The sequence below is a fragment of the Bubalus kerabau genome, chromosome 5 (assembly GCF_029407905.1).
Source record: "Bubalus kerabau isolate K-KA32 ecotype Philippines breed swamp buffalo chromosome 5, PCC_UOA_SB_1v2, whole genome shotgun sequence".
Lineage (NCBI taxonomy): Eukaryota > Metazoa > Chordata > Mammalia > Artiodactyla > Bovidae > Bubalus > Bubalus kerabau.
This window is the reverse complement of record NC_073628.1, coordinates 104,936,451-104,963,924: the sequence shown is the minus strand read 5'-3', so window position 1 is coordinate 104,963,924 and position 27,474 is coordinate 104,936,451. Positions and strand designations below refer to the sequence as shown.

The 27,474-nt window shown below is 53.5% G+C and overlaps 1 protein-coding gene across 1 annotated transcript; it reads right to left on the bottom strand.

The window, feature by feature from the left end:
- Positions 1 to 3,974: 3,974 nt before the first annotated feature.
- Positions 3,975 to 26,441, bottom strand: TTC34 (tetratricopeptide repeat domain 34). The gene is made up of 8 exons (XM_055583616.1): positions 25,661 to 26,441; positions 17,271 to 18,105; positions 15,682 to 15,907; positions 14,366 to 14,570; positions 13,531 to 13,697; positions 8,457 to 8,727; positions 7,450 to 7,664; positions 3,975 to 4,554 (listed from the first exon to the last, which is right to left on the bottom strand). The coding sequence occupies exons 1-8, from the start codon at positions 26,439 to 26,441 to the stop codon at positions 4,027 to 4,029; spliced, it is 3,228 nt and encodes a 1,075-aa protein (XP_055439591.1). The 3' UTR covers positions 3,975 to 4,026.
- Positions 26,442 to 27,474: the final 1,033 nt, after the last annotated feature.

Sequence of the window (27,474 nt, the reverse complement as noted above, 5' to 3'; positions counted from 1 at the left end):
GTTGGCAAACACCTGGCAGGGGTGGGGGTGAGGGGCAGGTGCAGAGGAGCTGAAGGGTGCAGTGGTGGCTGACAGCCCATGCGGAGGGGCCAGTCATCTGTCTTGGAACTCAGGCTGCTACTTTTGTGATCCCTAGTTATTTTACTCCCTTATCTCTGATGCTAGGAGACTGAAGGCTAAAGGAGAAAGGGGCGGCAGAGGATGAGATGGTTAGATAGCATTACTGACTCAATGGACATGAGTTTGAGCAAACTCTGGGAATAGTGGAGGACAGGGAAGCCTGGTGTGCCGGACACAAGTTAGTGAACAAATTAACATTTAAGAGCCTTATAACTACTGTTCTTTAAATTCTTGCTATTTAAATCACTCGTGTGGTTTCTGTCTCCTAAATGGACCCTATGACACATGAATTGGCCACTAGGAATGGCCCCAGGAGGCACCCCCAAACATGGAGTTTGGGAACCAGCCTGCTTGTATCCTTGGGCCTGACCGTGGGACTGAGTGCCTGGGAGACGTGACTCGTGGCAGCGGCTTTAGGAGTGACCGAGCTACCACCGTGCTCGGCTGTGAAGTGATAGCTGAATCTGGGCCCAGGGAGCGAGGGCTGCGTGCTGCTATGGATGAGTGGCCCCAAGGCCCCTGGTGTCCTGCGCACTCACATGGAGACGACAGGAGCTCAGGTCTGGGCTCAGCTCCACCACAGCCCTGAGAGGCCCTTCTGTCTCACAAGTGCGGGGCTGATAAGGCTGAAAGACAGACACAACATCTGCTCCTGTGAGTAGTACAGTCAGTGCTGGGACTTTCACAGCCTCCCCAAGCTTCTTAGGAGAAAGTTCAAGCACTGACTGGGAAGGATTGGGACCCTGAAACCAGGAATGGGATGTCTGGTTGGCCTCAGATGGGGCTGAGAACCTCGAACACCTGGGGCCTCTGAGCCCCTCCCATGTCCAAGGAGACAAGCCCCTTTCACTATAAACCCTGCGAGAACCTCCTGTGGACCAGATACGTAGAAAGAGGCTGCTCATTCTACTCGATGTCCATAGTTAGCCCCCAGACCCACAAGTAGGATCCAATCTCTGCATGCTCAGGGTAGGGGCGAGTACAGGGTCCAACCCAGAATAAAACAACTTACAGTAATAGATCCAAACAATTTCAAGACATAATTAATTGACACCAAGAATCCTGGGGATTATGTGGGGACGGGTCAGGGGTGTCACACCATAGTGGAGGGATCACAGCACTGAGCTGGGCTGGCACCATTCACATAGGTGCACCAGCCAGAGAGTCTAAATTTGTGTGTTGGCTATGGGCTCCCCTGGGGTTCAGCGGTGAAGAATGCGCCTGCCAAAGCAGGAGATGCAAGAGGCATGGGTTGGATCCCTGGGTTGGGATGACTGCCTGGAGGAGGAAATGGCAATAATTCCAGTATTCTTGCCTGGGACACCATGGGACAGAGGAGTTGGAGAGCCCTGCACACTGTCCTGCTCACTGGTGGGCCAATGAAGCTGAGAAGCCAGAACCTCTCCTGTGTAACGTAGAGGAAGGAACCCAAGGGCGCAGGGAGGTGACACGTTGGAGAGGACTTATCATTCATGACCCATGCCTCTGATACAGCCTCCGGTAGGGTCACAGAACTTACTTTAAGTATTTCTGTGGTTAACTATACAAACACATTTCCTGATTTTGAAAAACCCTTGCATTCCCATGTATGTTGCTGTCAAACATTTTGTTGAATTCAGGTTTGTTGGTGCTTCATTTAGTGTTTCTGAACTGATAATTTGTAAATGAAATGGGTTTGTGGCTTTCATTTGGTTGAGATTATGCTTTCTAAAAAAAAAAAAACTTGGAAGGGAACTATATTTGGTATTTTGTAATAAAAAACTATAATGGAAAAGGATAGAAAAAAAGAATACACATACATCTATACGTGTAGTGGAATCTCTTTGCTGAGCCCCAGAAACTAACACAGTATTGTAAGTCAACTATCCTTCAACAGAAAAAAAGAACTTGGAAGCTTTTCTTCTTTTCCTTGGCTGCGAAGGAGTTTAAAGCAATTACGAGCTGACTGTTCTTTAAAGGCTGGCAGATCTCCCCGACACCATCTGGAACTGGAGCTGTTTTGGGGGAAGCTCCCTAACCACCTTCTCTTTCCCTCCGTGATAATTGTCCTGTGCAATTGTTACATCTACTCTGGAGTCAGTTCAGTTAAATAATATTTTCCTGGGAACCAACACATTTTATCTAGGTCTACAAATTTATTTGCACAGAGGTGAGAAAAGTGATGTCTTATGATTCTTTAAATTTCCTGTGTGTTGTTTTTACTTCTAAAAATTTTGTGGCTTTGTTCCTTTCCTGTCTTTCCAGATTAAGTCAGCTACTGGTTCATCTGTTTGATTTTCAAAGAACTGTATTTTGGATTTTTGAGTTATTTCCCTTTTGTATTCCGAATTCATTAACTTGTTTCCTGTTATTCATCCCTGCCTGTTAATTTCCTCCATTTCACTGTCCTTTTTAAACTTCTCAAGTTTAGGATGCACTTCATTTTGATTGGCTAGTGATGCACTCAGAACGTGAACTTTCCTCTGGGCACTGCAATCCATAGGGGCTCCCCTGGACTGTTTTTTTTTTTTTTTTTAACTATTTTTCCAATATTCTCCAATTCCAGTTTTGATTTCTTTTTGGATCCAAGAGGTGTTTCACCTGCAGGGAATTTTAAAACATCAATTTACATCTTTATTGTCTTGAGAATAGGTAATGCTCTCTGTACCACATCATAAACGTTTCTTGGTAACCTCAGATTTTGAGAAAATAAGGTACAGCCTGTGTTCTAGGGGGACAATCTGATTTACACTGAAACTACCTGATTATTCTGCCATGATGGAGGCCATCCAGGGCCTGTGAGTTCTTGTCCACTTGGGCGCCGTGGCAGGAGGCTGGGATATGGCCTCATGTGGACCTGCAGATGTGGTAACGACCCCCAGCCCATGTGGAAGTGGATGGGGAGGACTTGGGGTGGGGGTCTCTGCCAGCTCAGCAGTGAGGAGCTGGGGGCGGGAGACTGGTTGGGGGCTCTTCCAAGACCATCAGCTCCTGGGAAGCTGTGGTGAGTCAGGCATCTGCAAGCTCACTGTGATGAGCTCTGGCCTTGAGTGGACAGATGAGGGCAGGACATCCTGGGGGGAGGAGAGCAAATGCACCCTCTGTCCCTTGCTTTACTCGATGGCCTGTCTAGCAGTTATGTTCATGAACGGGAGAGAAAAACTGCACAACTCGCCCCTGGCTTCTTTGAAACCTACAGCAATGGGACCAGGGCTGGACTTCTCCGCATCCTCCAGGAGAAGTTTTCCAAGCCAACTGTGGTGGGAGTGGGTAAGTTTAATCATGTAAGAAGCACCTTTACATCCGACAGGAGATCGGATGCCAAGTAGACGCCTGGCTGCTCTGCTCATTGGAGGCCCCTTGGGGCAGGTGTCTCTGCTTGGCAGGGAAGGGAGGCCATATCATCCTCCCAAGGTGCTGGCTTCCCTGGAGAACAACCTTGATGAAAGCATAGGTTTTGGGCCCAGTTTGAGAGTTTTTTGCCCTTGAGGGGCTCCAGGCCCTGCAGGACGCCTGGCCAGAGGTCAGGCCAGAGTCAAGGGCTGCTCCACATCTGGAGAAGGGTTTCCTGGGCTGGCACCATCTCCCCAGGGCTACGAGGGGCCAGGCTGAACCCCACTCAACCTGCAGGCCCCAAGCCAGGGATAAGGAACAGCACTTCTCTCTGAGGCCCAAGAGGGCCAAGAGGGCCCCAGTTTTGAGGACCAGGTCGCTGTTCAGGGAAGAGGCTCTGAGCTTCCTAGGGTGGTTGCTCCAGGCAGGTGGGGAGCTCTCTCCTCTGCTTCCCAAGGCTGGCCATCTGCCAACCCACCCAGGACTAGGAAGAGGGAGAGGGTGGGGGAGCACCTCCTCAAGCAACCTCCCCAGGGGCTGGTCGAAGAATGACGATGACAGGGTGTCCTCACAGCTGGGCCTGGGGAGTGCTGGTCAGTGGAGCCGGCAGCCAGAGGACGCCTCCCTCCGGATTCTTGCCTTCAGCCTCTTCAGGCCACTGTGCTCTGGGTCCAACAGGAGGCCGGCCTCTGCCACCGTCCAGGCCTCGCTGTAGCGTTGCTCAACCAGGCAACACCGTGCCTGGCACAAGAGTATGTGGGTGGCTAGAGCCCGGCCTGGCCGCTCCCACAGGCTGCTCTGGGCCTGGGTGGGTGCCAGATGGAGGGCCTGGGAGAAGGCCCCCGCAGCCCCAGCCTCATCCCCCAGACCCAGCAGCAGGCGGCCCCGGGAGCAAAAGTCCTCCACCTGTGTCTGGAGGTCGCTGTCCCTTGAGCCCTCTCGGAGCACGTGGTCTAGGTCCCCAAGTGCTCGGCTAAACTCCCGCAGCTCGGCCAGGCAAGTGGCCCGACGGCGCAGGTGACAGGTGCTGCTGCCGCCCGCCAGGACGGCCAGCGAGCAGTAGCCCAGCGCCTGGCGGGGCTGTCCCAAGTTCAGGAGAGTGTTAGCTTCCTGGACTGCGACCTGCACAGAGGGGATGGAGGGAGGGAGGTCAGGCCATTGCCTCCGAGCCCTGCACAGCCAGCTGCTGCTCGCTCCCCCGTGCAGATGCTGTCTGCTTCTTCTGAGGGGTAGTGTATGAAGGCACAGGGCAGTGACCACCCCCTTGCAATCCCTTCACCCTGCTTGGGTGTCCTCCTGCTTCTCACAGCCCTACTGTCCCACCTGCGGTCCCAGCTCCTCTTACCTGGGTGACCTCCTCTCTTCCCTCTGCTCCTCCCCCTCTGACGGGGCCTCGGCCAGCCTCCCCCCTCCCCACATGGCTGCCCAGCCCCAGGACAGCAGCGAATGCCCTTCTGCCCAGCCTGTTCCAGGAGCCCCCTCCTGGACCCCAGATCAGAAAGGCAGGGTCTGCTCTGTGCTAGCGCTATTCTCACTTCACTAACCAACTAGCCGCTCCCGCAGGCCCAGTGGAGCCAGAGTCAAGGCTAGGGAGACACTCTCCAGGCGCCCCCGGTGTGTCCAGAAAGGCTGTGGTGGACTCACCCTCTACTCCATGGATGCAGCAGGGCAGTGCCAGAGGCCAGAGGGTGCTGTCCATCCTAGCACTCTTTCCCTGGGGACTGCTGGACTGAGGCCCTGGCGGCCCCCGTCTGGGTGGAGCAGCTCCAAGGGCCAATGCCACCCCTCTGCCCCCCAGGCTCACTTTCTTTTTCTGAGTGTGGCGGAAGCCCATTCTTCAAACCTGCCAAAATGCCTTACCTCCCCTCGCCAACTGCCCTGGATAAATCCGCTTGCCTCCCTTGGCTCCTCCTGCTCTCAAGAACCCACAGTGGCTCCCCAAGGCCTGATGGGGAACAAACCAGACGCTGCCTCTCCCGCTGTCCCTCCCTCTCCCATGCAGTCAGGTGATACCAACGCCCCCGGCCCCCGCCTGTCCCCAGGAAAGCACAGTGCACCCAGCAGGTGAGCGCGTGGTCTTGTCTTCCCAGCCGTGCCACAGAGGATCGGCGACTCTATCTCGGTGCAGCGCCCTCTCTACGGGGGAGGTCAAGAGCATCAGCAAGAGAGTCAAACCCTCGCGCGGCCCAGGGCAAGTATTCCACCTCTTTTTGCTTCACCTACGGGTTCTGCGAAATAGGGGTGGAAACTGACAAGGCACCACAAGCCGCGCAGGCGTAGTACCGCCGGAAGCGGGGCGCCACTACTTCCGTCTCACTTCCTGGTTGGCCCGCGTTGCCCAGCAACGGTCCAGCGTCTCACGAATTCTCGCTGCAGCGAAACCCGTCTCCAGGCGGCCAGGCCCAGCGCTCATCTCCTGGCCCAGCCCTTCTAAGAACTCAAAGACACACCTTTGCCCAGCCTTGTCTTGTGAACTCCGAGACCTCAACCTAGCTCCCTTCTCCTAGCTCACAGCCCTCCTCCCCTTCCTCTGGGATCTGAGACTCTAGCCCAGGACCCCTCTCTGAGATCTCTGGGCTTCTCAGCCGCCCCTCTGGTTCTCGGTCCCGGTAACATGCTCCTTGGTCGGCTCAGGGCTTCCTTGATATGTTCTTTGACTTCCCTTGTAGCTCAACTAGTAAAGAATCTGCCTGCAATGCGAGAGACCTGTGTTCAATCCCTGGGTTGGGAAGATCCTCTGGAGAAGGGAAAGGCTACCCACTCTAGTATTCTGGCCTGGAGAATTCAGTCCATGGGGTCGCAAAGAGCACAAAGACACGACTGAGCGACTTTCACTATCAGTTTTGGCCTGCTCAGCCCTACAAGGGCCGCCCCCCTACAATGCCCATGGCTCCCTTAGCTCTTTCTGTCCCTAATGCCCATCCAGCCAACTTCCATACTGACCCCTCGTTGAAACCCCTAGTGTGGTTCTGTTTTCCTGATGGACCTGGAGTGACAGAGCCTGTGGAAGCATAAAGAGGTGAAATTCTTGCCCCAGGTCGTGCAGGGGTTCTTGACTGGCCTGCTGATGCTCTTGGCTTCTACCACCTACTGGTCCCTTCACTGCCCACTCCGTCCCCTGCTCCCTCAAAAAAAAAAAAAAAAAAAAAAAAAAAAAAAAAAAAAAAAAAAAAGGTTAAATTCAGCCACTGCAGGGAAATCCATTCTGCTGTCTGCATTCCCCCGGTCCGCCTCCTGTACCTGCCTGGCTGCTTCTGCCTCCAGCAGGTGAAGGGAGGGGCCCTTCCCTCTGTCCCCACCTTGAGCCTCTCCTCAAGCCCCTTCCCCTGCACTCCACACCAGCTGCATTTTGATCACCTGTTTCTTGAACACTCCCAATTCTTTCCTGCCTCCAGTCTTTTGCCTTGGCCTCTGTATTGCCATGGCAATCTCACCTCCAGAGCTGCCTCGCAACCTCACTGTCCTGTCTCATGGTCTTCCTGCACTTTCACCCTCTGAGGTGAACCCTCCCCCACGGTGGTACCCCCCCTGAGATGCGAGGGCCATGGTGCTGGCAGTGGCTCCACGCAGGGCCTGATGGAATGTGCTCTTACCTTCTCGTCAAATGAGCAGCTGAGGGAAAAATCCCCTACCCAGACAGCCTCAGCCCAGCATCCCTTCAGGGTCCCTTTCAGTTCACTAAGGGTTCACCTGCTTGCTCTCTGGACGGATGTCCCTCACCTGGCCTGACTAGGGGGTTGGGGTGGGGTTCCAATGAGGGCCAAGTGTTCCTGCCGGGCTCAATCTGGCTCTGAGGATGCCGTCCCCTCCCTCTTCTCAACCCCGAGTCAACTTATATGTTTTACACAAAAAAGACACCCTGAGGGTGTCAGGGCTTGAGCTGGCCAGACCGAGGTGCCTTCTCCTGATCAGGTACAGGGGGCTTGCAGCGCTGCGCAGGGCCCTGGACCTGGGGATCTCACACCTCAGGTGCTGGAGAAGCGCTGGGCTGGGGACTCCAAGGGGTGCTGTGCCCACCTGGGTGAGGCTCTGCCGCTCCGAAGCCTCCAGGAGACACAGCAGGAAGCCGAGGTCCTGGGCATCCATCTCTGCAAGGCACTGCAGGTCCTGTGCAGCGGCCACCACATCCCCCTTCTTGAGCCGGAGCAGCCCACGCCGGGCGCGGGCTGCCTCTGATGGAGGGGTGGGGTGCAGGACTTTTTGCAGATGGGCACCGGCCTCCTCAAAGCTGCCTGTCAGGGATTAGGGAAGGACAATCACGGTGGGGCTGGGGCGGTGGTGGGGGGCGGGGGGACACAAGGAAGCTCACTACAGCATTTCTTGTTCAGCGCTGGCTCTGGGAGTGGCTGGTTAATGGAAGGCCTTAGTCCCAGAAGGAAGGAGCAGGGAACAGAGGGGCAAAGTGACACCTTTCACCTGATAACCGAGCCCCCCATCAAGGGGGTGTCATTAAACTCTATGACCCCCAGGTGGAGCAGTAGGACTTGGAGTTCCCTCACCATGGTCACTGCAAGGACCTGCTTTCTCTCCTGAGTAGGGCTGCATGGGATCAGAGCAGCCTCTGGGGTCCCCAAAGGCCTTGGTGGGGGTACCTCACAGGCTTGGAAGTGATGATGACATGCCCGGGAAATGCAGGTTGCAGAGAGAGCTCCCTGTTCAATTTAGCGCTGAAATATTCTCAGGATTTTGCAATAAAGACCGATGTTTTGGTACATGTGGGCCTAAGACAGTCTCGCCCAGAACAGGGCAGTCTGTAAACATCTGAATAAATGCATGAGTTAAAGAGGAGGCCTAAGCATCTGAGCCTTTCACAAAACCCCACATCATGGCTTCATCTCATCTCCCGATGGACAAAGCTGCACAGGGGACCCACATGGGAACAGGTCACAAGTTCTGGGACTCAGGGTGGGAGGTACCTTAGATGCCACTGAGTCCAGGGTCTCTTTCTCCCATTTTACAGGAAAGAGTCCAGGATGGGAGGAGTAGGGACGATGCTCACGTCTTGTGTCTGGACAGACACATACCCACCGCAGCGAGCGCATCTGCCAGGAGCATGTGCCAGAGGGGCTGCCTGGCATCAATTTCAATCAGTGCCTTCCCCGCAGCCAGGAGGTTCTGGGCGTCCTTGTCACCGAGGCGGGCCCCTGTGTCTGGCAGCTGACTCAGGAGGGCCCGGCAGCGGGAGGAGAGGCTCTGGGTGATGAGGGCCTGGGCCTCCGGCTTCAGAGAGCGGATTTCGGGAACTGCAGTTCTCGGGCTGAGCCTCAGAGCAGAGAGGATGTCGTCCACAGCCTCCTGCAAGGGGAGGAGGGCAGGGTGGGTGGCAGAAGTCATCCCATATTTGCTGTGTTCCTCTCAGCGCCTTAGTGTTGGGGACACCAGAACGGGCAGATGGCCTGGTCCCTGCCCTTTCACCATGGGGTGAGGGTCAGTCAACAGGAGGGCCTATAGGGTGAGCTGTCAAGGCAGCGTGTGGCGAAGTTACAGCAATGGTATCAGAGTTCTGGACAGGGGTAATGGTCTGGAGCCCCAGAAGGGCCATGCTGATCAAGCCCCGCTATGGCACAAGTGGGGCTTGGGCTGGCAGGCAGAAGGGCCAGAGGCCAGGGGCTGAGTCTGTAGCTCGGAGGTGAGGAGGGGAAGAGGAGGCTGGAGGTCCTGATGGTGCTGTGGAAGCACATGAGGACCGAGGAGGCTGGGCCCTTTAGGAGAGCCTTGACCCTGGTGAGTCATTTGCATCTGACCTCTGACTTGGCCAAGAGTCCGGAGCCATGAAACCACCCTCTGGTCCATCCTCCTGTTGGTTTTCTACTTGTCCTTTTCTTTGTACTTTGATGTCTTTCCCGCTCCTTTTCTACCTTCTTTTAGGTTAACTGAAAAGGTTTATTATTTTATTTTAGTTCCTCCTTTAACCACTTCACTCTGCCTCTTTTTGGGAATTCCCTGACTGCCCTGTGGTTAGGACTCTACATTTCCCCACTCTGTTCTTCAGACTCCCGGGGGCACAGGTTTGATCTCTGGTCAAGGAACTATGATCCTGCAGGCTGCGCTGTGGCCAAAACAAAAACACAACACAACAAGAAACTCTGCCTCTCTTTAACACTCTCTAGCTGTTGTCCTGTAGGTTACAAAGTCGTTTGCTCAGTTGCTCAGTCATGTCCTATTCTTTTGACCCTATGGACTGTGTCGCCAGCCAGGCTGCTCTGTCCATGGGGTTTTTCAGGCAAGAATACTGGAGTGGCCTGCCATTTCTTCCTCCAGGGCATCTTCTCGACCCAGGGATTGAACCTGCGTTTCCTGTGTTTCCTGCATTGGCCACTGAGCCACCTGGGAAGTCCATAGGTACAAAATGTGTCTCTAGAAATGGCATCGCATTGTCTTCTGGCTTCCACTGTTTCTATGAGAAGTCATTCATCGCTCACACTGCTCTTCTGTTGCTCAGTTGTCTCCGACTCTGCAACCCCACCGACTGCAGCACGCCAGGCTTCCCTGTCCTTCACTATCTCCCGGAGTTTGCTCAAAGTCATGTCGATTGAGTTGGACCGTTACTGTTGTTCTACTATATGTAATATTTCTTTTTCTCTCTGGCTGCCTTGAGTATGTTCTGTTTATCTTTTGTTTTCAGAAATGTGATCAAGGGATGCCCAAGTGTGGTTCTGCTTTGTATTTATCATCTTGAGATTTGTTGAGCTTCTTGTAAAATTTTTGGGCATTATTTCTTCAAATACTTTTACAACAACATATACATGTATTAATATAAATACATGCACATATATTTGTCCCATTGTTTCTCCTCTGGGACAATAGTTATACATATGTTGGACTGCTTGGTATCATCCCAGAGGTCACTGAAGCTCCCTTCGTTAAGAAGAAAATAGTTTTCCCCACTCTGTTCTTCAGACTGGATACTTTCTACTGGTCCATCCTTAATTTTACTAACCTTTTCTTTGGCAGTTTCCAACCAGCTGTTAAGCCCATCTGGTAAATTATAGATACACCTTTCAGCTCCAGAATTTCCACTTGATTCTTCTCTATAATTTCTGTTTCTCTGCTATAATTTTTCAACTGTTCACTCATTATGAAAAATTTTCCTTGACATTCTTCACATGTTTATAATCCCTGTTTTAACACCCTTATCTATTAATTTCAGGAGAAGGCAATGGCAACCCACTCCAGTACTCTTGCCTGGAAAATCCCATGGATGGAGGAGCCTGGTAGGCTGCAGTCCATGGGGTCGCTAAGAGTCGGACACAACTGAGTGACTTCACTTTCACTTTTCACTTTCATGCATTGGAGAAGGAAATGGCAACCCACTCCAGTGTTCATGCCTGGAGAATCGCAGCGACGGGGAGCCTGGTGGGCTGCCGCCTATGGGGTCACGCAGAGTTGGACACGACTGAAGCGACTTAGCAGCAGCAGCAGCTATTAATTTCAACATTTGCACCATCTCAAGTTCTGTTTCTATTGAGTACTTAGTTTTCCGATTATTGGTCACATTTCCTGGTTCTCTGTGTGTTCAGCAGTTTTTTGATTTTGGGCTGGAAGTTGTGGATAGTACATGGTAGAGTCTGGACTATGTCACCGTCTCATAAAGGAGGTTGTGTTTTATTCTGGTGGCTCATTTTTGTTCTGTTAGATTTGGTTTTGTTCCTTGTGAGGGCAGATTCATTTCAGTTTTGAACTTAGTCCTAAAATATGACCTTGACTTGGCCTCCCTCGTGGCTCAGTGGTAAAAAAAAATCTGCCTGTCAAGCAGGAGACGTTGATTCGATCCCTGGGTGGGAAGGTACCGTGAAGAAGGAAATGGCAACCCACTCCAGTATTCTCACCTGGGAAATCCCATGGACAGAGGAGGCTGGTGGGCCACAGTTCATTGGGTTACAAGAGTCGGACATGACTGAAGTGACTAAAAACATGACCTTTACTTAGGACATGGTCTCAGCTGAGTGCCTAAGGTATTCACAAAAGTCTCTGCTCTGGTGGGGTCAGGATTCCAACATCTCCTGCCACCTGTGAGCTCTGTGGGGCCCCTACATGTGCAGATCAGCTCAGACAAGAACCCACCTGGAATCCCATGAAGACTTCTCCCCTCTGCATAGCCCCAGTTTCTCCATTGCCCTTAGTTGGAAATTTCAGCTACTGCACCAGCCAGGAATCCCAGGCTCTGCCTCCTCAGCTCAGCAAGCCGACTGCCCCACCTCCTGGTGAGTAACAGGAAAGGCTCCCCAGGCAGAAAGTCAGGTTATGGTGGGGCTCCCATGGGGCTCCCCTTTTGTGGTTTCCCTTCTCTCAGGGATGGCAGGTCTTCACTGTCTGTTGTCCAGGGCCTGAAGACAGCTGTCATGTATTTTATGTAGGTATTTTTTTTTAGAAGCCCAGTATCTATTACCTCTTCTAGCCACACACTTTTAAAGTCCAGGAACGGGGTTCTCCTGGAGCAAGTGTGTGTGGGACAACGTCTTAGAGAGACAGAGTGCTTAGATGGCTGGATGAAAGTACGGTCCTCTCTAATCCTCCCTAGACCATGACCTGGATCCTACCTGACCCTGGTGCTGGCCAGTGGTAAACCTATTGGCTGGTTACCTTTGCAAGGAAAAAGTCCAATTCTGTGCTGGCTCATGGGAATTCCAGCTACCACCCATGGAGCCCTCACTGAGGACCAGGCACCAGGCTGAATGGGGCTTCCCAGGGGGCGCAGTTGTAAGGAATCTACCTGCCAATGCAGGAGAGGCAAGAGATGTGGATTTGACCCCTGGGTCGGCAAGGTCCCCTGGAGTAGGATATGGCAACCCACTCCAGTATTCTTGCTAGGAAAATTCCATGAACAGAGGAATCTGGCAGACTACAGTCCATACGGTCTCAAAGAGTCGGACATGGCTGAGCACACTCGCTCGCACCAGGCTGAGTATCTGACAGCCTTGAATAAGCGCTTCCACCTCAAGGCTGAGGATCTGATGACCTTGAACAAGCACTCCCCGCCCCCATTTTACTGATGTTGAAACAAAGCTCAGAGATGTTTCAGGATTTGGTCAGAAAGTTAGAGGTGGGGGAGAAGGGTTCTGGATTCTGGACCCTCGCAGGCTGACTCAGAGCTTTTCTCTTAGTGAAAGGCTGGAGGGCTTGTGGGTACTTGGGCTCATCCCATCTCCAGGAGGAGGAAGTTCGGGGGGAGGGGACAAAGTGGGGGTAGCCTCTGCTTAGAGATGTTTCTGAGGCACCTCTCAGAGGAGCTGCTGGCATGCCGAGAGCACCCAGGGGCGTGGTTCCAGGGGTCTGCCTCCTGGCTGAATCCCGTCTCTGAGAACACAGGTGCTTTCCCAGCACAAGAAGGGCCCTGCAGAGGGCTGGGTTCCCAGCCACATGTGCGTGCCCAGGCTGGAACAGACACCAGGTGCCAGTGGCCTTGGGGGAAACGCAATACCCTGGCAGGCAGAAGCACCATCTGCAGATGCTCTCATTCCAGTGGTATCTTGGATGGATCACTTTTCCTTGTCTTCCGGGACTCCAGTCCTTAAGGAATTCAGAAACCTGGCCGGCTGGTTACCTCTGGGCTGTATTTTGACCCAGCGAAGCATCAGAGCAGACAGTTGGTTTCAGTTTCTCACCTATGACATCACTCTTGGCTGCAAAGTGCCCTTGTCCAGGGCTGTTTGGCTGTGGCTGCCTCTGAACACAGCTTCTCTGTGGAAAGTACCTGCCCTGGGCCTGGCAATGGACTACCTCTCACCCCTGCCCCTGCATGCCAACCACTCGAAACCACAGGTCCTGTATAAACAGCTGAGGGTGGCACCCAAGAGGCAGCCAAGGTGTCTTTACTCTAAGGTGGGGTCCCCCAGTAAGTCCGAGGCTTTGCATATCTATCCACACTGATGGATGCTGGGAGCACAGGGACTCTTCAGATGAGAGCGACAGGCCACCTGAAACCAGGGATGTGATGGTGAGGCTCCGTGAGCCCCAGAGTGGGCGGGGCTTTGACGCACATGTCACACTCGATGCCTGGCCCTGCGTCCTCTCTCCTGGGGGGCTGAGAAGGAGGGCAGCACCTCTCCTGAGCACCACCAACTGCCCTGTCCCAAGTGGGGAGCGTGGGGCCGGTACCTTCTGCTCATCCAAGGCCAGGTGCAGGAGTGCCCGGCCGCACAGCGCCTGTGCGTTCCCCGGCTCAGTCCTCAGCACCGAGGTGAAGTCGAACATGGCCGTCTTCTTCTGGCCCAGGAAGCCATAACAGCGGGCTCGGGCAAGCAGGGACTCAGTGGCCTGATTTCCTGAAGGAAGGGGGCATGGCGTCAGGATGTGACCTCTGCCGGGCACTGCCAGGTTCAGCGTGTCTGGCCTCACCCAGCAGTTTCTGCACCCACCCTGGTGCCCAAAGGGTTGGGGGAAGGGGTGCACCAGCTCTGGGGTCACCTGGGGAGCTCACAGACTGCTGTGCACCAAGACACTCTGGGGAGCAGTCTGGATTGGCCTGGGGGCCCTGGCTGTGGAACACAGCCTGGCTCTGGGAGCCCAACCCAGATAGGTGGTGTCTGGGAGAGTTGGTGGATAGTCAGAGGAGGCTTCCTAGAAGAAGGGGCACTGCAGCTGCATCTGAGGTGAGATGAGGGGAGGTACAAGGCGGGGAAGGATCCGAGCAGCTGGTCATGGAATGGCTGCAGGAGTGAAAGTGCCAGCCTGGTCCCCCTACCCTCAGGGCCTGGATGTGTGGTATGGAGCCCAGGATACAGGGGAGGGTCCCAGCTCAGGCCCCAGCTGGCTGGGCCTTCTCCTAGGCCTTAGCATGAAGGTGACCAGGAGTCATGAAACACCTGTGAACCAAGCATGTGCTCAGACCGCTGGTGCCTGACAACACCCCTTCTCCACATGGCACAGGCTCCCCTTAGCCCCAGGTACCTGGCAGGATGGGGGTGGGAGGAGGGGGCCGGGAGGCTCTTACCTGAGGCAAAGATGGCCAGAGAGAGGTAGGCGATGGCCTCCCTGGTGTGGGCCCCGCCCTCGGCCCCTCCCGGTCGTGCCCGCAGGATGGCCAGGGCCCTCGCGTGGCAGTGGCCCCAGAGCAGCTGCCGGTCCTCGTGACAGAAAACGGCCAGGGTGGACTGGAGGCAGGCCGTGTCCCCGGACTGGACCACCTTCTTCACCAGCTGCAAGGGAAAGGGTGTCACCATTGGGTCCTGTCTGAGGCCCGCCCAGACAGCTCCACCCCTATCCTCCGCGTAGGGGAGTGGCTCAGGGAGGTGGCTTGCAGGGGCGTGGCAGGCAAAGGTGTGGCTCATGGGGGCGTGGCTCTCGGGGGAGGGACTTCGGGCTGGGCGGGTGGTGGTGGTGGTGGTGGTCTTAGCCTCTTTGAGCCGCGCCTCCTCCTCCATTACCGGCAGGCAGAGATCTGGCCTTACGGACCTGCGCACGGCAGGCCTGAGAAGTTCAGGGAAAGCGGGCTTTCAAACTAATAAAGTGACAGAGGCCCGGGGAGTCCTTCAGAAGGCACCAGGAGGGACCCTGGGACCTGTCCCTGCTCTGGGCTGAGTGAGTAGGGAGGGGGCGGGACGTAACTTCACAGAGACTCACCCGATGCTGCCCCTGCCCGCTGCACATGTGTGGACGTCGGTCCCAGAGCAGGACAGGCAGGACCAGAGCATCCTTCCCTCCCACCCTTATGACCCAACTCAGGGCGACCAGAGCCCAAAACAGGCCAGAGCAGAAGAAGGAGGCTGACAGGTTCCACAGCACTGCCCCAAAGTCTGACATCTCTTCCCTGGGAACATGATCTTCTGCCCTCACAGGACCTGAGGGAGGCGAAGTCACACCGCTCCTGGGAGCAGAGTGGTCTTTGAGGGAGGAGAGCAGGGCTGGAGAGTCTGGGGGCTCCTGCACCCTGGGACAGGGTACCAGCAAGCCTAGTTTACTTGGGAGATTTGGGACTAAGCTCCGCTGACACTCAGCTCATGGCTTTTTCTTCATAACAACAAAAGCAAATACAGAGTGCTACTGCATGATGGAGGTCGGCTGGGTCCTGGGGTACCTGCTGCAGCTAATTCTCATGAGAACCTGAAAGGCCAGGGTACAGTTGAGAAGACTGAGGGTCAGAGAGGTGAGGACCTGCTGGAGGTGGCAGAACTGGGGCTGAGACAAGTTGGGGCTGGGACAAGTCTGGGTGCAGGGTGTTGAACGAGGGGCCAGTGGGGGCCTGGTGCCCTCCACAGCACTGTGCCCTGTGTCAAGCTGCCCTGCTGTGGCCTGCTGGGGCCCTCTCACCTGGTTGGCATCGTAGGAGAATCCCCTCCGGAGCTGCAGCAGGGCCAGCCGCGCCAACACAGGGGCCGCCTGAGGCCTCCGGGAGAGGGCCACCAGCAGGGCCTTGTGGGCGTCGTCCAGGCGGCCCAGGCGATACAAGGCGTCAGCTGCCAGGAGGCGTGAAGACTCATCCTCCGTGTCCAGTTCCATCAGGAGCGTGGCCAGCTGGTGCACGCCGTGGGCATCCCTGTGGAGAGAGCAGCTGGGGGAGAGCTGACCCTTCCCTAAACCCCTTCCATCTGCCCAGGAGGTGGGCTGCAGGCAAATCCTACTTCCTGCACCTTGTCCAGGCAGCTCCCTTCCTGCTGCATCTCAGAGACCAGGTTTCTGCTGGAGGGTGCCTGCTCACTGGCCGCAGAGCCCGGAGCTGCCCTTTCTGACCCTCTCCCGGCCTATGGGGCAGGCATTGCACAGATGAGGAAGTGAGGCTGTATGCTGACCCCCAGCCCACTCTGCCCTAGTTTTCTTTTCTGCAAAAACAGGTAACAGTGTTGGCCTTGCAGGGCTCAGGTGTGTGGTCTGCAGAGCTAGATAACGCACAGGTGGCACTTGGAATGACCCCGGGGCCCTCTTGGGAATGAGCTTGAGCTCCTACTGGGACACAGCTGGAGCCTGGAATTGAGGGTTCCCAAGAGAACAGATATAAAGGGCCCCAAATCTCCTACAAGAAAATTCCTCTGCACCAGCAAATCAGAGTGATGCAAATGAAGGAAATGGGGCTGAGGAAGCCAGTGTGTGTGTGTGTGTGTGTGTGGTGTAGGGATGAGGATGCTGACATCAAACACACCAGGGGCCCCCCAGCTCAGTGTTGTTAGTTTTGCTAAAACACCTTCTCACCACCTCCCAGCAACCAGAGAAATGCCAATCAAAACATCTGCAGGTTTACCTACTGGGCTGCTGAAAAAATTTGCAGAAGGAGCATCAGGGCTGGAGCGTGTGGCCTGATTGGCAGGTGGACAGCTCCAAGGTCAAGGGCCTCATAGGGAGCTGCGCCCTCTGACCCCAGAGCTCAGCTTCTGTTGAATCTTTAGGGCAGACTAGTCCAAGACTGGATGTTACCTGGGTAGCATTATAACTAAGAGCAGAGGAGCTGGGAATACCCGAAGCCCTGATGGGATGTTCACAGGATGAGCTACCAGGCTGTCTGAGAAAGGTAAGTAGCAGCAGAAGAAATGTTCATGATCCAGTGAGTAAAAACGTGGGTTATATTTGCATATTGAGCACAAATTCAGTTTTGTGAACTCTATTTTATATGGACAAAGAGAAACAAGGGAATGCAAACAGTGGGATGCTGGGTAAGTTCTGTTTTTTTCATTTCCATTTTTGAGTTTCTGATTTTCTAAGTGCATAATGTATCTGCCCTTTGGGACCAAGGATCCCAGATCTGGGCCCCAGGACTAAACCCCCGACCAGTGCCTTAGGGAAATCACCCAGCAACTCCCTGCCTCGGTTTGCTCATCTATAAATTAGTACTGCACACACCCCGACTACCTTGGAGCAGACCAGAATGAAGCAGCAGCCCCAGGTGGGTGTGCGGGGCTAGTGTTTACCCTTCCTGCACAGCGGGGCTGTCTGTCTCCGCGGCCTTAGTCCGGCGGCCCCGCCAGCTCTTGGGTCGTGGCTCTGGCCTCCCCTGCAGCATCTTGCGGCCCTCCTCGCGCAGCACGGTCAGCAGCAGCCCCCGTTGGTTCCAGGGCACGTAGGTCTTGGTGACGAGCAGAGTTTCCTCGGGGCCTAGGCGGCAGGCGGTAACATAGTCCAGTGCACCCAGGAAGGCGCTGCCCGCCAGCACTCGCAGCAGCCCGCGGCCGCACAGGGCACGCACGCAGCCGCTCAGGTGCGGCGGTCCTAGCTCCACCACCGCCTGGAAGTCCTCCTGGGCGCTCCCTGAATCGCCAGAGTGTAGCGCGCAGAAGCCGCGCAGCGCCATCAGGGGCGCGCGGTCCCCGGCACGGTCCCCGGTGCACGAGGGCCGCAGCAAGCGCTCGCACAGCGCGCGGGCGCCCGCCGCGTCCCCTGCCAGCAGCAGGCACTCGGCCAGTCGGGCGCCCAGTGCCGGGCGCGCCCCGGGCGGGGCGACTCGACACAGGACCCGGAGCGCGCGGGTCACCGGAACCAGCAGCTCACGGCCAGAGTCCTCGCGGAGCTCGGGGCGACTCCGCACGGTCTCCTGGAAGTGGGAGAAGCCCAGGTCCGCAGCCTCCTGCACTTGGGCGTGCAAGCGCTCCCGGTCCCCGGCGGAGAGCATGGCCTCGAACTGCCTCCGAGCCCCCGAGGGGCTCTCGCGGAAGGCCCGGTGCAGGTCCTGAAGCAGGTCTTGGGCCCCGCTGTCTAGGAAAAAGGTCGCTGCAGCGCGGGTGACCAACAGGGTGGCCAGACGCTCACCTGGGGAGAGAACAGAGGTGTTGGTCTGTCTGTTGGGCCATGTCCTCCAGGGGAGCCACCTGTAGACTCCAACCCTCCAGTGGAGGACCCTCTGAACCATCTCATGCCAAGCCCCTGGAGTCTCTCAGTGGCCAAGGACACGGCATGAAGAGGATGAGGGCTGTCAGGAGGCTGGGAGCCCCTCCGACGGTTCCTGGCCTCTAGAACACAGGCTCAGTAGTTGTGGCACATGGGCTTAGTTGCTCTGAAGCATGTGGGATCTTCCCGGATCAGGGATTGAACCTGTGTCTCCTGCATTGGCAGGTGGGTTCTTTGCCACTGAGCCACCAGGGAACCCCGGAGTCAATTTCTGTTGACTTCTTTATCTCCTGACTCTGGCTCACCTTTTATTTTTGTTTCTTTGCATGTTTAGTAATTTAAAAAATTGTATACTAGACATCTGGTTGATTTTTTGTAGAGACTCTGGGTTCAGTTATGTTTCTTTGAAGAGAATTGAATTTTGTTTTAGCAGGCAATGAGTGTTCATTGGAAGGACTGATGTTGAAGCTGAAACTCCAATACTTTGGGTACCTGATGTGAAGAGCTGACTCATTTGAAAAAACCCTGATGCTGGGAAAGATTGAAGGCAGGAGGAGAAGGGGATGACAGAGGATGAGACAGTTGGGTGGCATCACCATCTCAATGGAAGATGAGTTTGAGTAGACTCCGGGAGTTGGTGATGGACAGGGAGGCCTGGCGTGCTGTGGTCCACGGAGTTTCAAAGAGTCGGACATGACTGAGTGACTGAACTGAACTGAAACTGGCTAGGATCAAACTCCAAATACTGTCTTCTCAAGTGGGCAGCAGCTGAAAATCCCATTTAGTTCTTGCAGCTTCCAGCTGTTACTTTTTCAGGCCACCCAGTCTCTCCTGTGTGTGCAGGTCAGTGGACAGCCAAGCATTTAAGTGGGTTTAATATACAGGTTTAATCTCCTTTCAAGAAGACCAAACCAGTCATTCTTAAAGGAAATCAACCCTAAATATTCATTGGAAGGACTGATGCTGAAGCTGAAACTCCAATACTTTGGTCACCTGATGCGAAGAGCTGACTCACTGGAAAAGACCCTGATGCTGGGAAAGATTGAAGGCAAGAGGAGAAGGGGACGACAGAGGATGAGGTGGTTGGATGGCATCACTGACTGGGTGGACATGAGTTTGAGCAAGTTCTTGGAGTTGGTGATGGACAGGGAAGCCTGGTGTGCTGTAGTCCATGGGGTCATGACTTAGTGACTGAACAATGAAGGACAGCAATACATGGATTTGGGGTCTTATCTCTTTTCCTCCCTGAATGTGGCTCTCTCCTTTTTAGGATTTCCCCTCTAACTTTGCAACTACTTTTTTCATCCCTAGTTTCTGTCATATGACATCTCAAATGAGTAAAATGGCAACTTTCTGTCCTACGTGGATTGAGGAGTCAAAAAGCTGCAAAACTACAAATCTCACCTTCTGTAGTCTTCATCTTTTAGGGTCAGTCTCTGGTTTCTGCCTGCATTTGGTCACTGTTCAACTGCCAAATATTTTCACTTTATATTTTGCCCCAATTTTATAGTTATCTGTGGGACACAGTTTAGTCCAGCTGCTGCTGCCGCTGCTAAGTCACTTCAGTTGTGTCCGACTCTGTAAGACCCCATAGATGGCAGCCCACAAGGCTTCCCTGTCCCTGGGATTCTCCAGGCAAGAACACTGGAGTGGGTTGCCATTTCCTTCTCCAATGCATGAAAGTGAAAAGTGAAGTCCAGCCAGTTCAACATTATTGAAATCCAGAATCTTTTATTGTTAGATTAAAAAATTTTGACAATCTGGTGGTGAGGGGATATAACATGCTATAATGTTACCACTGTTGTTTTAATTTTCATTTTCCTGATTGCTGGTGAGACTCATTTATTTAAAAATACTTTCCTGCCAATCTGGTGGGTAGAGAAAGTGGTATCTCATTGTTTTAATTTGCATTTGTATCATTACTATGATGTTGAATATTTTCCACATGTTTATTAGCCATCTGTGTTTTCTCTTTTGGGAAATGCATTTGCCAGTTCTTATACTGATTTTTTCTCCCTTATGGATATGTAGGAATTCTTCAAATACTCTGGGTACTCATCTTTTATCCCTGAATATTTTGCAAATATTTTCTCTCTGTTGTGGATTGTCCTCTCATTTTCTACAATTATGGGCAAAATAGAAGTTTAAAAATTTCAATTCAATCAAATGTATCAAATTTTTCTTTATTGTTTCCATTACTTTTGCATCTTAAGAAGCCTAGCTATACACAGAACCTTAAGATAGTCTCTCATATTTTCTTTTAGAAAATGTAAAGCTCAGCTGTTAACATAATTCACCTGGAATTTACTTTTTTTGGCATGGTTTGAGGTAGAGAATCAGTACTATGCATTAAATCATGGTCCTCTTTTTTTTCCCCTGTAGCTTTGCAATGCTCACTCTCATATATTAAGTTCCAGATAATTATAGGTCTGTTTCTGGCCTCTCTAATTTGTTTTATTAGTTCATCTATTTCTTAAGTCAATATCTTTCTGTATTAATTAGTATGCTGCTGCTAAGTCACTTCAGTCGTGTCTGACTCTGTGCGACCCCATAGATGGCAGCCCACCAGGCTCCCCATCCCTGGGATTCTCCAAGCAAGAACACTGGAGTGGGTTGCCATTTCCTTCTCCAACGCATAAAAGTGAAAAGCGAAAGTGAAGTTGCTCAGTCGTGTCCGACTCTTCGCAACCCCATGGACTGCAGCCATATAGCTTTGTATTAACTGGTAGAGAAAATCCTATACCACTGTCTTCTTCTCCATCTTCTCCTCTCCCCACTCCCCTTCTCTTTCTGTTCTTACTCCTTCTTCTTTGTCTTGTCTATTATTGGCCCTTTGCTCTTCTTCTATCATATCAAATATTTCTATCAGTAGACATTGGCTACCTCTCTGCTTACAGAGGCATTATTTATTCTCTTTTAATAAATTTTTACAGTGTTCTCCATAAAGTCCTATGACTCATTGAAATAAATTATTTTCTTTTGCTACAGTAAAAGGTGTACTTTAAAACCATTAAGCTCCTATTCATTGTTGGTGTCTGTAAACATAAATACTTTTTGTATCTCCTGTTAAATTCTGTTGCTGCTGCTGCTAAGTCACTTCAGTCATGTCTGACTCTGTGTGACCCCATAGACGGGGCAGCCCACCAGGCTGCCCTGTCCCTGGGATTCTCCAGGCAAGAACACTGGAGTGGGTTGCCATTTCTTTCTCCAATGCAGGAAAGTGAAAAGTAAAAGTGAAGTCGCTCAGTCGTGTCCGACTCTTAGCGACCCCATAGACTCCCATGAACTGCAGCCTACCAGGTTCCTCTGTCCATGGGATTTTCCAGGCAAGAGTACTGGAGTGGGGTGCCATTGCCTTCTCCCCTGTTAAATTCTACTCCTATATCAAATACATTTTTGTTGTTTCTGTTGGGGTTTCTACATAGCTAATCATATTGTCTGAAATAATGGTTGCTTTATCTCTTTCTTTCCAGGCTTATTATTTCCCCTTATTGCATTGGCTAGCATCTCTAGTGCAGTGAGGTATAAATGGGGGAGTGGGCAGCCACCACATTCTTGGTTCTAAAATATCACCATTAAGTGTGATATTTTGGTAGGTTTTGATAGATTTTATCTTTTCCAATTAAGTAAGTTTTCTCCTATTCCTGGTTGTTTAAATTTTGGAGATGTTAAATATTATACAATACTTTCCCCTAATTTATTCCCTAATTTCTTTTTTCTTCCATTAATGAATGTTGTAAATTATATTATTATGGAAACATAACCCTATAAGTCCTGTATTATTTAAGTCAGTTTTGGTTAAAGGATGCGTCAAAAACCAATACTAAGACCCAGTATGCAGTTGTATCAGCCACTGTTGCTGTGTAACAAATTGCCACAAAACCTAGTGACTTAAAGCAACAACTATTTTCTATTTGCCATGATTCTCTTCAATTTGGGCTGAACTGGCAGTTCTGTTGGTCTTGTCGGGGATCACTTCGGTGGCTGAAGCCATCTGGTGGCTTGACTGGGCAGGCAGGTGTAAGGCGGCTTCACTCACATGTCTGGGGTTTTGGTGTTGGCCATGGGCTGAGCCTCCCTTCTGGTGTGTGCCCTCGTGATTCACTAGTTATCTTCCGTGCATGGCACTGGGGAGGTTCCAGGAGGATGGAGATGGAGCCTGGCTTCCAGAACCACACAGCATCACTTCCACTGTTTTCTGCTGGTCCCAGCTAATCTCAAGGCCAAGCCAGCTCTGTTTCCATGCTGGGTGAACCATGGCTATGTCTCTCACCTACCGCAGGAGTTCTTAATGAGGAATCTTGAACAAACAGGAGACGGCCGCCGGGGACTTTTCAAAGATAAGCAGTCAGGGAACTTCGACCCCTGGGAGACGTGACTCTTGTTCTGTGTCTTGTCCTCATGCATCGAGTGTCTCTGTATTGTTTTCGCTGTTCAGTGGCTAAGCCATGTCCAACTCTTTGTGACCCCATGGACTGTAGCACGCCAGGCTCTCCTGTCTTTCACTCTCTCCCAGAGTTTGCTCAGATTCATGTCCATTGAATTGGTGATGCCATCCAACCATCTCATCCTCTGTTGCCCCTGTCTCTTCCTGCCCTTAATCTTTCCCAGCAGCAGGGTCTTTTCCAATGAGTCAGCTCTTCATATCAGGTGGCCGTAGTATTGGAGCTTCCGCTTCAGTATCAGTCCTTCTGACGAATATTCAGGATTGATTTTCTTTAGGATTGACTGGTTTGATCTCCTTGCTGTCCAAGGGACTCTCAAGAGTCTTCTCCAGCACTACTCTTCCCTGTATCTCCATCTACTAAGAAGGACTGAGGATATTCCCAAATATGGAAGACTTTGTTCAATGTTTCCAGTGACTTTGGATAAGTAGCCTTGAGAATAGAATACATTTGTTATAGGAATTTACATTTGTAAAAAGTCTGTTATAGCAAAATGCATTCATTCACATAGTAAGCCATGCTTGTGCAGGTGTGATAAGGTGGCTCCCAGTGATGGAAGTGATTTTAGCCTAATTAAGGTGGTGATTTGTAGGGAAGGTTCTCCTGTTCATGTCAGAGCGCAGGCAGGACAGACAGCTTCCTGCTGTCTCTAGGGGGTGGGGAGCAGTTTTTCCAGAACATGGTCTTCGAGGCTGCAGCCCATTGGAGGCTGTGGATTTCTGTAGGGGCTCTGTTTTTTTTTGTGTTCAGTTGCTTCAGTCGTGTCCAAATGTTTGCAACCCAGTAGACTGTAGCCTGCCAGGCTCCTCTGTCCATTGGATTTTCCAGGCAAGAATACTGGAGTGGGTTGCCATTTCCTTCTTCAGGGGGTCTTCCCAAGTCAGGGATTGAATCCAGATCTCTGCATTGCAGGCGGATTCTTTACTGATTGAGCCACCAGGGAACCCCAATACATCCAGGTTGTCACTGGTTCTTCTGACCAACTGGCTATAAATCAGAGGTTCCTCTGAACCCCTCTTTGTTTAGTCGCTCACTCCTGTCCAACTCTTTGTGACTCCATGGACTATAGCCTGCCAGGCTCCTCTGTCCATGGAATTCTCCAGCCAAGAATACTGAGTGGGTTGCCATGCGCTCCTCCAGGGGATCTTTCTGACCCAGGGATCGAACGTGAATCTTCTGCATTGCAGAAGAGGCAATGCCTCAGGTGCCCACTGAGGCACCTGCAGGGGCTCTACTGGCCATTAAAGTGACAGACCTGCCCCTCACCCGGGAGCTGCTGAACGACCCCAGCTCACAGGCCTCTGTGTGTCTGTGCTTTGGGCACCAAGGGCCTCCTACTCAGGATTCTGTTGTGACTCTGTTGAGCATTTTTAGGTCATTGATAGTAGGAGGACTGCAGGGTGTCTGCTCTGGCATATTCCTAGAAAGAAATCTGCTCACTTTTCAGTTCTGTCTGGTTCCCGGTCACTTTGGCATCACCAGGAGCCTTGCAGGCACACTGGACCGACATGCCCCGCCCTCTCTGCATGGATTTGGCAGAGGCAGATCTTTATCTCATAAACGCAGGTGTCATTACCCTGTTGGCTCCCGAGTTCCCTCCTTCTTCTTGTCCTCCTGTCTCCTTTGCTGGGTCCTCTTTTGTGGGGAGCAGTGTGGTGGATAGTTAGGAGCACATGAGGGCCAAATTCCAGCCTCTGTGAACACTCCGTGTGCCCCTGGTGGCCCCATCGGTGGAGTGGATATCCTGCACCCAGCTTCCAGCGGTGCTGTGCAGTGCCGTGGGCACATGCTTCTCATACCTGAGCAATGGGTCCGCTCACTGAGTGGCAGCTCCTGGCCCCTGCCTCTAGGTGTCCAGCTGCCCCACTCCGTCCTGGGGGCTCTCCCGATCTGGACCATGACCATCAATCTCTTCCTTGTGTGGATGATCCCCAAACACTTTGAGACCATGACCCCGGGATCTCAAGGCTCATGTGTCCAGCTGCCTAACTACACATCCAATTGATGGACTCTAGGAACATTTTGGAAGAACTTAGTGGGTGATTGGAGAGCACTTAGTGGTGACACCATTTTCAGGGTTTGATACACAATTTCACTGAATCTGCCCAGTAACCTTCAGAAATGGGTGCGACCACCACCCCCACATGTGCACAGGGAGGCCAGTGGGTGGCAGGGAGTTGGGAGTGGGGTGGCAGGCTGGTGTGTGGCTCCTGGGTGCTCCCAACCACGGCCCCACTACTTCCGGGCAGGAGCAACATCTCAAACTGGGGATGTCTCCATCCCCTGAGGCCCCCTTTCCTGTCCTCTCTTCTCTGTCCTCTGCCATCCAGCTGCTGAAGGTGAACTCTTAGAGATCCTTCCCTGTTGCGCACCGCCCCCCACCTCCTGGCCCCTGCCGTCACTACATCCGGCCAGTCTTATCTTTTCTGTCTCAGTGATAACTCAGACCTGGACCGCATCCAGCCTCTGGCAGTTTCTCTTCTCAGTCTGGCCCCCAGGACATGTTCTGTGCATAGCAGACAGACTTGAAAAATGCAACTCAGAGTACCTCACTCCAGTTTAAAACCTCCATGACTTCTTGCTGCTCTGAGGAGAAAATCCAAAGTCCTCAGCCAGAGGGCTTAGCCACGGCTACTGCCTTTAGAGCCTTCTGTTGCCCTCTGTCCCCACCCACTACCCCCTACCAGCCATGCTGGATCCATTCAGTGGCATGGACACCCCAAGTTCTTTCTCACAGCCTGTTTCTGCTGCCAATCCTTCAGTCTCAGCTCAAATGATGCCTCCTCCAAGAAGCCTTCCCTGACCAGCAGGCTAGAACAGCACCTTGCATAGTTGCACAGTGCTTTCTCAAAGCATAAATTTTCTTTTCTTGGTGCTCTGTAAGGTCAGGGGCCTGTCTGTTTTGTCACTGTGGTGTCCCCAATGCCAGCACAACCCCCTCCCCCACCATAAGCAGGACTTAACCATGCAGTGAAGTGACAGCAGGAGCAACTTTTGACCTAGTCCTTGGCGGGTGTGGAGGGCATGCCTACCTTGGGGTCTGCAACCCGTTGGGGTGGCCTCCAGGGCCCGGCTGCAGGCTGCCCGGCAGTCCTCATACCTGCCATGCTGGAGCAGGGCTTCAGGTGACAGGGTGATGCTCCAGATGCCCTCAGGGTCCAGGGCTGCAAGGAGTCCCTGGCAGTTGTTCACCTGTTGGCTGGCACTGTCCCCAGCCTCCTGATGGTCTGAGATGTAGTCCTGGAGGGCTCTGACCAGAGCAGGGAGGTAGGGCTGCTGATGCTTGTGAACGAAGGCCACGGTCCGGTCGGCGCTCTCCATGAAGGCCTGGAGGTAGTCGGCCACCCCGGTGTGCACCTGTGTTCTGGACAGGACCCAGGCCAGGGCACGGGTCAGCCACAACTCCAGGCTCTGCTGGGAGTGGGCGTCCAGCAGGACCCCACAGCGCCGCACCACTTCCCCATGGTGCCCGTGTGCTAGCAGGCCAGCCAGGGAGTGCAGGGCCGCAAGAGGGTGGTCGGGGCAGAGGGTGGCCAGGAAGGCGCAGGCCAGGGTCCCTGTCAGGGAGACCACCGCCATGCCGTCCCAGTGGATGGCTGGGATCTGGCTGTCACCTCGGCACCAGGCCTCTAGGGTGGCCACCACAGATGACCCTCGGGTCTCGGGCAGGGCGGCTCGGACGCTCCGCAGGGCCGAGGGAGCGTGGCAGCTGAAGGCAGCCAGATAGAAGGCGGTGGCCAGCGGGGTCTCCCCCAGGGCCAAGTGCTGGTCACCCTCTCGACAGAGGCAGGCCACGAGCTCCTGGGCCGACATCACGCCTGCACCTCCGATGAGCCCATGTCCATCCTCACAGCACCTGGAAGGGGAGTATGGTTAGCGCATAGGTAGCCCACCTGGCCTATGGGCCCCCCCATCCTGCTTCAGGGCTGCCCCCTGCCCCTTCCCACTGAGACCTCAGGGTCAGGGTGGAGCCCCCAAATGAAGACAGGGTAAATTCAGCCACCAACGGGTGTCTGGGGTGCCTGCCCCGCAGGCATCTCCACTGGGCTGGGGCACATCTCCCAGGTCAGGCCCCCAGTTGCTGTTTGCCTCCAGGCCTCAGTTTCCTCCTCTGCAGAAGGGGCCATGACCCTGCTCAGTGATCAACACTCAATGAACATCTGACTTCTGAGTATCCACATGGGGAGGAATCGGGCAACCTGAGGGGTCAGGGACCTCTGGCCCTCACTCCAACTGTTGCCCCTCTTAGCACAGAGCCGCTCAGGAAGGTGGGCCCTCCCACCGCCAATCTGGGTCACACAGGCATCCCCTACGCCTTCTCAGGGCTCTGAGTTTCCACTGACCTCCAGCCTCAGGACCACAGCCCTGCCCATCTCCCACACTTGGGCAAGGTTGGGGGAGGGGGTGGTGCAGGTAGGGCTAGGGTGGTGAGGGGCACATGACCAACTCTTGGGTGGGGTGGGGAGCCATGCTGGTGAGGGGGGCAGTTCTTGAGGTCAGTTCCAGGACCAATCCTGCAGAAGGCCTCTCTCTGCGACCAAACCGTCCCACCTGAAGAATGGCTCAGTGGCTGGGGATTTCTCTCCTGGTTCCCAAGTGCCTGCAAACAAGCCCCCCCACCTAATGTTTGCTCTCTGACACACACCCAGACACAGACACACACCCGTGTGCACACACGCACGCACTCACATGCATATGCACACACACGGCTCACACTCAGGTGGCTCCCAACGTGCACACGCGCTCACACTCGCCTGTGCTCCGAGGCTGTGTGGGGTGCGCGGGGAAGGAAAAGGCTCGCCACCCAGACTTGGTGGGCGGACAGGAGCAAGGGCGGTGGACTCGG

Bases quoted from the DNA above. Each gene is read 5' to 3' on its own strand.
- TTC34 (XM_055583616.1), bottom strand. From the start codon at position 26,441: ATGTCGGCCCAGGAGCTCGTGGCCTGCCTCTGTCGAGAGGGTGACCAG. The intron at 8,728-13,530 runs GTACCGGCCCCA...CTCCCCTTGCAG, and splicing joins TGGCCTTGGATGAGCAGAAG to GAGGCTGTGGACGACATCCT. The intron at 7,665-8,456 runs GTATGTGTCTGT...AATCCCTGACAG, and splicing joins AGATGCGCTCGCTGCGGTGG to GCAGCTTTGAGGAGGCCGGT.